The 12971-nt window shown below is 47.0% G+C and overlaps 1 protein-coding gene across 3 annotated transcripts in view; it reads right to left on the bottom strand.

The window, feature by feature from the left end:
- LOC106562666 (E3 SUMO-protein ligase PIAS1) overlaps positions 1-12971 on the bottom strand; it is a 105101-nt gene that overhangs the window by 12398 nt on the left and 79732 nt on the right. For all 3 annotated transcript variants that reach the window (XM_045689582.1, XM_045689581.1, XM_045689583.1), the window contains exons 3-4: positions 7725-7809; positions 5855-5902 (exon numbers count right to left, since the gene is read on the bottom strand). In XM_045689582.1, the coding sequence (XP_045545538.1) occupies positions 5855-5902; positions 7725-7809 (133 nt within the window). The remainder of the gene's footprint in view (positions 1-5854; positions 5903-7724; positions 7810-12971) is intronic.

Consider the following 12971-nt stretch of genomic DNA (forward strand, 5'->3'; position numbering starts at 1 on the left):
ACAGATGTCAGGGTTATGTTTCCACCCCCTAACCCCTCCCTAAGACAGATGTCAGGGTTATGTTTCCACCCCCTAACCCCTCCCTAAGACAGATGTCAGGGTTATGTTTCCACCCCCTAACCCCTCCCTGAGACAGATGTCAGGGTTATGTTTCCACCCCTAACCCCTCCCTAAGACAGATGTCAGGGTTATGTTTCCACCCCCTAACCCCTCCCTAAGGCAGATGTCAGGGTTATGTTTCCACCCCCTAACCCCTCCCTGAGACAGATGTCAGGGTTATGTTTCCACCCCTAACCCCTCCCTGAGACAGATGTCAGGGTTATGTTTCCACCCCTAACCCCTCCCTGAGACAGATGTCAGGGTTATGTTTCCACCCCCTAACCCCTCCCTAAGACAGATGTCAGGGTTATGTTTCCACCCCCTAACCCCTCCCTGAGACAGATGTCAGGGTTATGTTTCCACCCCTAACCCCTCCCTAAGACAGATGTCAGGGTTATGTTTCCACCCCTAACCCCTCCCTAAGACAGATGTCAGGGTTATGTTTCCACCCCCTAACCCCTCCCTAAGACAGATGTCAGGGTTATGTTTCCACCCCTAACCCCTCCCTAAGACAGATGTCAGGGTTATGTTTCCACCCCCTAACCCCTCCCTAAGACAGATGTCAGGGTTATGTTTCCACCCCTAACCCCTCCCTAAGACAGATGTCAGGGTTATGTTTCCACTCCCTAACCCCTCCCTAAGACAGATGTCAGGGTTATGTTTCCACCCCCTAACCCCTCCCTAAGACAGATGTCAGGGTTATGTTTCCACCCCCTAACCCCTCCCTAAGACAGATGTCAGGGTTATGTTTCCACCCCTAACCCCTCCCTAAGACAGATGTCAGGGTTATGTTTCCACCCCCTAACCCCTCCCTGAGACAGATGTCAGGGTTATGTTTCCACTCCCTAAGACAGATGTCAGGGTTATGTTTCCACCCCCTAACCCCTCCCTAAGACAGATGTCAGGGTTATGTTTCCACCCCCTAACCCCTCCCTAAGACAGATGTCAGGGTTATGTTTCCACCCCCTAACCCCTCCCTAAGACAGATGTCAGGGTTATGTTTCCACTCCCTAACCCCTCCCTAAGACAGATGTCAGGGTTATGTTTCCACCCCCTAACCCCTCCCTGAGACAGATGTCAGGGTTATGTTTCCACTCCCTAAGACAGATGTCAGGGTTATGTTTCCACTCCCTAAGGCAGATGTAAGGGTTATGTTTCCATCCTCATTGCAACGAACATTTTTCAAAATAATTTCGCCTTCTGGTGGGAATTATCTTCGGAACATATTTGTACGACAATGAGCAAAAAATGTTTTCCCTCTTTTTCTCCCCAATTTTGTGGAATCCAATTGGTAGTTAATCTTGTCTCATCGCTGCAACTCCCGTACGGACTCGGGAGAGGCGAAGTTCGAGAGCCATGCGTCCTCCGAAACACACAACCCAAACAAGCTGCACTGCTTCTTGACACAATACCCACTTAACCCGGAAGCCATCCGCACCAATGTGTCGGAGGAAACATCGTACACCTGGTGACCGTGTCAGCGTGCACTGCGCCCGGCCCGCCACAGGAGTCGCTAGTGCGCGATGGGACAAGGACATCCCTGCCGGCCAAACCCTCCCCTAACCCGGACGATGCAGGGCCAATTGTGCGGCACCCCATGGGTCTCCCAGTCTCGGCCGGCTGCGACAGAGCCTGGACTCAAACCCAGTGTATCTAGTGGCACAGCTAGCACTGTGATGCAGAGCCTTAGACCACAGCGCCACTTGGGAGGCCGGGCAATTTATCTATTTGACAATCATTCCGTACAACTGAAATTAGGTAATTCATCTCCTTGTTTACCACTGCAAATCTACTATGGCAATGTAGCCTACCGTATATGTTGTTTGAATGGAAAAATCCTGGTGTAGGATACACTTTTAGTTTCAAATTCATGAAAATTAATTAATTATTTTATTTGTCCTAATAAAAAAAATTAATTTCTTATCAAGAGGTTCGAGGGTAAAATTATTAAACTGTAGGCTACGAAACATTTGAAAGTAAATTGCGATTGTATTATTTTGAATCAAATTCTATCATTTTCTAATAAAGTTATTTAAAAGCTGAACAAAATGACATTATAAACATGATTTTTTGTGTTCGTGGTTCGGCTGGTAGTTAATAGTAACATGTCCTATGTTGTGTGGTTATAGCAGAGAATTTCTTTCATTTGTGGAACAGCGTGAAAACCTTCAATAGCTCAACTTTATATGTTCTGACAGGACTACAAGGCCTGTTGTACTGAAAAACGATGTCTGAATTGGAAAGAAATGTGGTATTATTTGGAAGTCGTTATCTGAACCATAGAAAAAGATAAAGTGCTTTGTTTTATAATGATATTTAAATTGTGCTTCACACAGTTGCTGCAATCCATATCACTTTCATTTACAACGTGGTAATTCATTAACACTTGGTCTTCAATGGCCTAACTTCATTTTCACAGAAGATACATAAATAATTTGGCTTAGTAAATGTCTGTAATTAAACATGTTAACTAAATCACTGTATTTGACATAGGCTACATTTCCAGTCTAATAATTATATTTCAGTTGTAGGCTGTGGCATATTCTTTCATTTATGTTTTTCATATATCCATTTTGTGGTTCCTAATAGGATGTTATGTCATTGGGGTGGGAGTAGTGAACAAACAATGATGATTTCCAATGCCATTTCCTCTGTCGAGTTTAAAGCAAGGTAACAGCCATTTCCTCTGTCTAGTATAAAGCAAGGTAACAGCCATTTCCTCTGTCTAGAAAAAGCATGGTAACAGCCATTTCCTCTGTCTAGAAAAAGCATGGTAACAGCCATTTCCTCTGTCGAGTATAAAGCATGGTAACAGCCATTTCCTCTGTCGAGTATAAAGCATGGTAACAGCCATTTCCTCTGTCTAGTATAAAGCAAGGTATATTGATCAGGATATATATTGATCAGGACCTACATAGTGGGAGGATATATTGGTCAGGATATATATTGATCAGGACCTACATAGTGGGAGGATATATTGGTCAGGATATATATTGATCAGGACCTACATAGTGGGAGGATATATTGGTCAGGACCTACATAGTGGGAGGATATATTGATCAGGATATATATTGATCAGGACCTACATAGTGGGAGGATATATTGGTCAGGACCTACATAGTGGGAGGATATATTGGTATATATATATATATATTGATTAGGACCTACATAGTGGGAGGATATATTGGTCAGGATATATATTGATCAGGATCTACATAGTGGGAGGATATATTGGTCAGGACCTACATAGTGGGAGGATATATTGGTCAGGACCTACATAGTGGGAGGATATATTGATCAGGATATATATTGATCAGGACCTACATAGTGGGAGGATATATTGGTCAGGATATATATTGATCAGGATCTACATAGTGGGAGGATATATTGGTCAGGACCTACATAGTGGGAGGATATATTGGTATATATATATATATATATTGATCAGGACCTACATAGTGGGAGGATATATTGGTATATATATATATTGATCAGGACCTACATAGTGGGAGGATATATTGATCAGGATATATATTGATCAGGACCTACATAGTGGGAGGATATATTGATCAGGATATATATTGATCAGGACCTACATAGTGGGAGGATATATTGGTCAGGATATATATTGGTCAGGACCTACATAGTGGGAGGATATATTGATCAGGATATATATTGATCAGGACCTACATAGTGGGAGGATATATTGGTCAGGATATATATTGATCAGGACCTACATAGTGGGAGGATATATTGGTCAGGATATATTGATCAGGATCTACATAGTGGGAGGATATATTGGTTAGGATATATATTGATCAGGACCTACATAGTGGGAGGATATATTGGTCAAGATATATATTGATCAGGATCTACATAGTGGGAGGATATATTGGTCAGGATATATATTGATCAGGACCTACATAGTGGGAGGATATATTGGTCAGGATATATATTGATCAGGATATACATAGTGGGAGGATATATTGGTCAGGACCTACATAGTGGGAGGATATATATGTATATATATATATATATATATATATATATATATATATATATATATATCAGGACCTACATAGTGGGAGGATATATTGATCAGGATATATATTGATCAGGATATACACTGCTCAAAAAAATAAAGGGAACACTAAAATAACACATCCTAGATCTGAATGAATGAAATAATCTTATTGAATACTTTTTTCTTTACATAGTTGAATGCGCTGACAACAAAATCACAAAAATAATCAATGGAAATCCAATTTATCAACCCATGGAGGTCTGGATTTGGAGTCACACTCAAAATTAAAGTGGAAAACCACACTACATGCTGATCCAACTTTGATGTAATGTCCTTAAAACAAGTCAAAATGAGGCTCAGTAGTGTGAGTGGCCTCCATGTGCCTGTATGACCTCCCTACAATGCCTGGGCATGCTCCTGACGAGGTGGCGGATGGTCTCCTGAGGGATCTCCTCCCAGACCTGGACTAAAGTATCCGCCAACTCCTGGACAGTCTGTGGTGCAACGTGGCGTTGGTGGATGGAGCGAGACATGATGTCCCAGATGTGCTCAATTGGATTCAGGTCTGGGGAAACGGGCGGGCCAGTCCATAGCATCAATGCCTTCCTCTTGCAAGAACTGCTGACACACTCCAGCCACATGAGGTCTATCATTGTCTTGCATTAGGAGGAACCCAGGGCCAACCGCACCAGCATATGGTCTCACAAGGGGTCTGAGGATCTCATCTCGGTACCTAATGGCAGTCAGGCTACCTCTGGCGAGCACATGGAGGGCTGTGCGGCCCCCCAAATAAATGCCACCCCACACCATGACTGACCCACCGCCAAACCGGTCATGCTGGAGGATGTTGCAGGCAGCAGAACGTTCTCCACGGCGTCTCCAGACTCTGTCACATCTGTCACATGTGCTCAGTGTGAACCTGCTTTCATCTGTGAAGAGCACAGGGCGCCAGTGGCGAATTTGCCAATCTTGGTGTTCTCTGGCAAATGCCAAACGTCCTGCACAGTGTTGGGCTGTAAGCACAACCCCCACCTGTGGACGTCGGGCCCTCATACCACCCTCATGGAGTCTGTTTCTGACCGTTTGAGCAGACACATACACATTTGTGGCCTGCCGGAGGTCATTTTGCAGGGCTCTGGCAGTGCTCCTCCTGCTCCTCCTTGCACAAAGGCGGAGGTAGTGGTCCTGCTGCTGGGTTGTTGCCCTCCTACGGCCTCCTCCACGTCTCCTGATGTACTGGCCTGTCTCCTGGTAGCGCCTCCATGCTCTGGACACTACGCTGACAGACACAGAAAACCTTCTTGCCACAGCTCGCATTGATGTGCCATCCTGGATGAGCTGCACTACCTGAGCCACTTGTGTGGGTTGTAGACTCCGTCTCATGCTACCACTAGAGTGAAAGCACCGCCAGCATTCAAAAATGACCAAAACATCAGCCAGGAAGCATAGAAACTGATAAGTGGTCTGTGGTCATCACCTGCTGAACCACTCCTTTATTGGGGGTGTCTTGCTAATTGCCTATAATTTCCACCTGTTGTCTATTCCATTTGCACAACAGCATGTGAAATGTATTGTCAATCAGTGTTGCTTCCTAAGTGGACAGTTTGATTTCACAGAAGTGTGATTGACTTGGAGTTACATTGTGTTGTTTAAGTGTTCCCTTTATTTTTTTGAGCAGTGTATATTGATCAGGACCTACTAGCAGTAGAACAATGAGCTCTATCAACTTACCGTAACTGAACTTGTACTGTGAAGTCACATTTGGTCCCCGAGATGTCCCTGAAAAACACAAGACGGACATTTAGGCTACCCAATGGAATCTGGAGTATTAATACAACATGGTAGGGTACATGGTAGTATAGGGTACATGGTAGTATATGGTCCATGGTAGTATAGGGTACATGGTAGTATAGGGTACATGGTAGGGTAGAGGGTAGGTAGGGTACGTTGGTAGGGTAGAGGGTAGGTAGGGTACGTTGGTAGTACAGGGTACATAGAAGGGTAGAGGATAGGTAGGGTACGTTGGTAGGGTACATGGTAGTATAGGGTATGATGGTAGGGTAGAGGGTAGGCAGGGTACGTTGGTAGTATAGGGTACATGGTAGTACAGGGTACATGGTATGGTAGAGGGTAGGTAGGGTACGTTGGTAGGGTAAAAGGTAGTATGGGGTACGTTGGTAGGGTAGAGGGTAGGAAAGGTACTTTGGTAGGGTACATGGTACTAAAGCATACAAGGCAGGGTAGAGGGTAGGTAGGGTACATTGGTAGGGTACATGGCAGTATAGAGTACATGGTAGTGTAGAGGGTAGGTAGGGTAGATGGTAGGTAGGGTACGTTGGTAGGGTACGTTGGTATTATAGGGTACATGGTAGGGTAGACGGTAGGTAGGCTACGTTGGTAGGTTGATGGTAGTACAGAGTACATGGTAGGGTACATGGTAGTACAGGGTACATTGTAGGTGGTAGGTGGTACGCTGATAGGGTACATGGTAGGATAGAGGGTAGGAAGGGTACGTTGGTAGTATAGGGTACATGGTAGGGTAGAGGGTGGTATAAGGTACATGGTAGGATAGAGGGTAGGGAGGGTACGTTGGTAGTATAGGGTCCATGGTAGTATAGGGTACATGGTAGGGTAGAGAATAGTATAGGGCACATGGTAGTATAGAGGGCAGGGGGGGTACGTTGGTAGGGAGAGGGTAGGCAGGGTATGTTGGTTGGGTACATGGTAGTACAGGGTACATGGTAGGGTAGGGATTATGGTGGTAGGATAGAGGGTAGGCAGGGTACGTTGGTAGGGTAGAGGTTAGGGTAGCGGGTAGGCAGGGTACATTGGCAGGGTAGAGGGTAGGCAGGGTACGTTGGTAGGGTGAATGGTAGTATAGGGTACATGGTAGGGTAGAGGGTAGGTAGGGAAAATGGTAGTACAGGGTACATGGTAAGGTAGAGGGTAGGCAGGGTACGTTGGTAGGGTACATGGTAATATAGGGTTCATGGTAGGGTAGAGGGTAGGTAGGGTACATGGTAGTACAGGGTACATGATAGGGTAGAGGGTAGGCAGGGTACGTTGGTAGGGTAAATGGTAGGGTAGAGGGTAGGCAGGGTACGTTGGTAGGGTGCATGGTAATATTGGGTACATGGTAGTATAGGGTACATGGTAGTATAGGGTACATGGTAGGGTAGAGGGTAGGTAGGGTACATGGTAGTACAGGGTACATGGTAGGGTAGAGGGTAGGCAGGGTACGTTGGTAGGGTACATGGTTGTATAGGGTACGTTGGTAGGGTAGAGGGTAGGCAGGGTACGTTGGTAGGGTACATGGTAGTACAGGGTACATGATAGGGTTGAGGGTAGGTAGGGTACATGGTAGTACAGGGTACATGATAGGGTTGAGGGTAGGCAGGGTACGTTGGGTAGGGTACATTGTAATACAGGGAACATGGTAGGTTGGTAGGGTACATGGTAGTATAGGGTACATGGTAGCGTAGAGAGTAGTATAGGGTACATGGTAGGATAGAGGGTAGGGAGGGTACGTTAGTAGGGTAGAGGGTAGGCAGGGTACGTTGGTAGGGTACATGGTAGAGTAGAGGGTTTGAGTGTCTCTTACATTGAGCTGCTAATCTGTTGGACTTGCTGCGGCGTTAGTGCGAACGCAAAACACGTTTCCTGAAACCGCTGGCTGTTGTCCGACGCTGCAGAAAGAGAGAGCGAGACAGAGAAAGACACAGAGAGCGAGAGAAAGAGTGAGACAGAGAGCGAGAGAAAGAGCGAGAGAAAGAGCGAGAGAAAGAGCGAGAGACACAGAGAGCGAGAGACACAGAGAGCGAGAGACACAGAGAGCGAGAGACACAGAGAGCGAGAGAAAGAGCGAGAGAAAGAGCGAGAGAAAGAGCGAGAGAGACACAGAGAGCGAGAGACACAGAGAGCGAGAGACACAGAGAGCGAGAGACACAGAGAGCGAGAGACACAGAGAGCGAGAGACACAGAGAGCGAGAGAAAGAGCGAGAGAGACACAGAGAGCGAGAGACACAGAGAGCGAGAGACACAGAGAGCGAGAGACACAGAGAGCGAGAGACACAGAGAGCGAGAGACACAGAGAGCGAGAGACACAGAGAGCGAGAGACACAGACACAGAGAGAGAGAGCGAGAGAGAGACAGAGCGCGACACAGAGAGAGAAACAGAGAGAGAAACAGAGCGAGACAGAGAGCGAGACAGAGACACAGAGAGAGACAGGGAGCGAGCGAGAGAAGAGGTACTGGTTAGTGATAAGTGTGGGGAACTGTAGAGGACAGTGAACAATCAGAAGAACAATCTGGCCTTTATGGCCATGTACTCTTATAACCTCCACCCGGCACAGCCAGAAGAGGACTGGCCACCAGAGCCTGGTTCCTCTCTAGGTTTCTTCCTAGGTTGCTGCCTTTCTAGGGAGTTTTTCCTAGCCACCGTGCTTCTACATCTGCATGGCTTGCTGTTTAGGGTTTTAGCCTGGGTTTCTGTATAAGCACTTTGTGACAACTGCTGATGTAAAAGGGGCTTTTTAAATACATTTGATTGATTGATTGAACAGAGGCCTAGTCCCTTTTCAGTGAGAGCTCTGTTCACTCAACCGATCAGACAATACAGGGTCCCCTACTCCCAACCAAACAACAGGGAGGATTGTTTTTCACACCAGTTATCCTCTAGACAGACTTCTCAAAACAAAACTGTCTACCAGGAATGCTCTGAGAAAAGGACGGTGTGATATCTTGTCATGGATGCCAGTAGAAATGGGGGCTTCAGCAAGACGGAACATGTAATCTAGTCAATTGGTAGGGTGACAGTACAGTTTGAACCTCGCACGTGCAGAGATCCTAAGAAAAACACAGATCAAAAGAGCGTTTTGTCTTGTCGTCATTCATCTCCTCAACAAACTGGGTGCTTGTACAGCCTTGGGCTTGGTGAAGTAGTGTAGGGGAACAGTGGGGCTCTGAAGTGCTGCCTGGGGGGCTTACGGACTGGGAGAAACAGCCCTGTATATGCCTGGGGGGCTTATGGACTGTGAGAAACAGCCCTGTATATGCCCGGGGGGCTTACGGACTGTGAGAAACAGCCCTGTATATGCCCGGGGGGCTTACGGACTGGGAGAAACAGCCCTGTATATGCCCGGGGGGCTTACGGACTGGGAGAAACAGCCCTGTATATGCCCGGGGGGCTTACGGACTGGGAGAAACAGCCCTGTATATGCCTGGGGGGCTTACGGACTGGGAGAAACAGCCCTGTATATGCCCGGGGGCTTACGGACTGGGAGAAACAGCCCTGTATATGCCTGGGGGGCTTACGGACTGGGAGAAACAGCCCTGTATATGCCTGGGGGGCTTACGGACTGGGAGAAACAGCCCTGTATATGCCTGGGGGGCTTATGGACTGTGAGAAACAGCCCTGTATATGCCCGGGGGGCTTACGGACTGGGAGAAACAGCCCTGTATATGCCTGGGGGGCTTACGGACTGGGAGAAACAGCCCTGTATATGCCTGGGGGCTTACGGACTGGGAGAAACAGCCCTGTATATGCCCGGGGGCTTACGGACTGGGAGAAACAGCCCTGTATATGCCTGGGGGGCTTACGGACTGGGAGAAACAGCCCTGTATATGCCCGGGGGGCTTACGGACTGGGAGAAACAGCCCTGTATATGCCTGGGGGGCTTACGGACTGGGAGAAACAGCCTTGTATATGCCCGGGGGGCTTACGGACTGGGAGAAACAGCCCTGTATATGCCCGGGGGGCTTACGGACTGGGAGAAACAGCCCTGTATATGCCTGGGGGGCTTACGGACTGTGAGAAACAGCCCTGTATATGCCTGGGGGGCTTACGGACTGTGAGAAACAGCCCTGTATATGCCCGGGGGGCTTACGGACTGGGAGAAACAGCCCTGTATATGCCTGGGGGGCTTACGGACTGGGAGAAACAGCCCTGTATATGCCCGGGGGGCTTACGGACTGGGAGAAACAGCCCTGTATATGCCCGGGGGGCTTACGGACTGGGAGAAACAGCCCTGTATATGGTCGGGGGGCCCCCCGACTGTGAGAAACAGCCCTGTATATGCCCGGGGGGCTTACGGACTGGGAGAAACAGCCCTGTATATGCCCGGGGGGCTTACGGACTGGGAGAAACAGCCCTGTATATGCCTGGGGGGCTTACGGACTGGGAGAAACAGCCCTGTATATGCCTGGGGGGCTTACGGACTGGGAGAAACAGCCCTGTATAAAGACAGACTGTGGAGTTAGTACGGTCCCAGGCTGTAGTTCAGCTGTAAGCCGTCCAGTCAGGGTCTTTGTGCTGAGGGACAGAGTTGTGAGACCGATGATGTCACTGTAGATGACCGCACAAAGGACTTCTCGTGTGTGTGTGTGTGCGTGCGCAGAAGTAGGGTTTGCATATGAGAGTAACTGGTGTGTGTGAGACTGGTGAGTGTGTGTGACTGGTGAGCGTGTGTGTGTGTGTGTCTGGTGAGTGTGTGTGTGGGAGACTGGTGAGCGTGTGTGTGTGTGACTGGTGAGCGTGTGTGTGTGACTGGTGTGCGTGTGTGTGTGACTGGTGAGCGTGTGTGTGTGACTGGTGAGCGTGTGTGTGTGACTGGTGAGCGTGTGTGTGTGTGTGTGTGTGTGTGTGTGTGTGTGTGTGTGTGTGTGTGTGTGTGTGTGTGTGTGTGTGTGTGTGTGTGTGTGTGTGTGAGACTGGTGAGCGTGTGTGTGTGTGTGTGTGTGTGTGACTGGTGAGCGTGTGCGTGTGTGTGTGTGTGTGTGTGTGTGTGTCTGGTGAGCGTGTGTTCAGTTCGCCCTTCCTAACTGATGGGATCTCCTCCTTGCAGGATATACCAACAGAACGTCTTGGCCAGAGAGCCAGGCTTCAGCTGCTGCATCTCCTTGCATCACAGGAGTTGAAAGCTGCTCATCCAAATCATGAACAGGTGGTTGATGCCAGGTGGGAGCAGCATTCACCTGAGGATAGACGTTTTATGTTGAAGGAGGTTGAAATGGATTTACTGTCAAAGGGAGGCTACCTGTCATCATCGTCCCCTGATGAGTTCCAGTGTGATAGAACATGTGTGTACACACAGAGTTACCTGACTGACTGGACCGCAAGCAACAATAGCAAACACTTTACTGACTTACACTTCATATAAAGAAATCAGACAATTTAAATGAATTCATTAGGCTATAATCTATGGACTTGACATGACTGGGAATACAGATATGCATCTGTTGGTCACAGACACCTTTATATTTAAAAAAATATTTGAAAAAGTTGCCACGTGGATCAGAACCAGTCAATATCTGGTGTGAGCATTTGTCTCATGCATCGTGACATCTCCTTCGCAGTTAACTTCTTATGGCTTGGGGGCAGTATTTCGACGTCTGGATGAGAAGCGTGCCCAAAGTAAACTGCCTGTTACTCAGGCCTAGAAGCTAGGATATGCATATAATTAGTAGATTTGGATAGAAAACACTCTAAAGTTTCCAAAACTGTTGTATAACAGAACTGTGAGTATAACAGAACTGATATGGCAGGCGAAAATCTGAGGAAAATCCATCCAAGAAGTAGGATTTTTTTGATGTGGGTATTTTCAATTGAATGCCAGTGTCTAATGGGTTAGGACCCAGATTGCAGTTCCTATGGCTTCCACTAGATGTCAACAGTCTTGACATTGTTTCAGGCTTGTTTTCTGAAAAATTAAGAAGAATGAGACCTTTCTGTCAGTGGACTGTAGAATCATGCAGTGCTGGTTTGCGAGCGTGACCGAGTGTGCGCCCTTCGTTGTTTTTTGTTTCTATTGAATACGCTATTGTCCGGTTGAAATATTATAGATTATTTAGAGAATTGACAACCTGAGGATTAATTATAAACATCGTTTGACATGTTGAGACAAACTTTACTGGTACCATTAGGATGTACTCGTCTGCGTGTTTTGACCGCCTTTGAGCCAGTGGATTACTGAACAAAACGCGCCAACAAAACTATGTTTTTGGGATATAAATAGGGACTTTATCGAACAAAACAAACATTTATTGTGTAGCTGGGACTCTTGTGACTGCAACCATATGAAGATCTTCAAAGGTAAGTGATTAATTTTATCGCTATTTCTGACTTTTGTAATTCCTTTACTTGCTTGTAAAATGTTTGTATGCTTTTGTAAGCGGGGCGCTGTCCTCAGATAATCACATGGTATGCTTTCGCCGTAAAGCCTTTTTGAAATCTGACAAAGCGGCTGGATTAACATGAAGTTAATCTTTAAGCCGATGTATAACACTTGTATTTTTTATGAATGTCTATTATGACTATTTCTGTATTTTGAATTTGGCGCTCTGCAATTTCACCGTATGTTGTCGAGGTGGGTCGCAAGCGGAACGCCTGCGCCAGACAGGTTAATCAGGCTGTTGATTGTGGCCTGTGGAATTCTGTCCCACTCCTCTTCAATGGCTGTGCGAAGTAGCTGGATATTGTACACACTGTCATACACGTTGATCCAGAGCATCCCAAACATGCTCAATGGGTGACGTCTGGTGAATATGCAGGCCATGGAAGAACTGGGACATTTTCAGCTTCCAGGAATTGTGTACAGATCCTTGCGACATGGGGCATTATCATGTTGAAACGTGAGGTGATGGTGGCGAATGAACAGCACGACAATGGGCCTCAGGATCTCTGCATTAACCTGTTGGGGATAAGGGGCAGTATTTGCACGGCCGGATAAAAAACGTACCCGATTTAATCTGGTTACTACTCCTGCCCAGTAACTAGAATATGCATATAATTATTGGCTTTGGATAGAAAACACCCTAAAGTTTCTAAAACTGTTTGAATGGTGTCTGTGAG

This window comes from Salmo salar, chromosome ssa11, assembly GCF_905237065.1.
Source record: "Salmo salar chromosome ssa11, Ssal_v3.1, whole genome shotgun sequence".
Classification (NCBI taxonomy): Eukaryota; Metazoa; Chordata; class Actinopteri; order Salmoniformes; family Salmonidae; genus Salmo; species Salmo salar.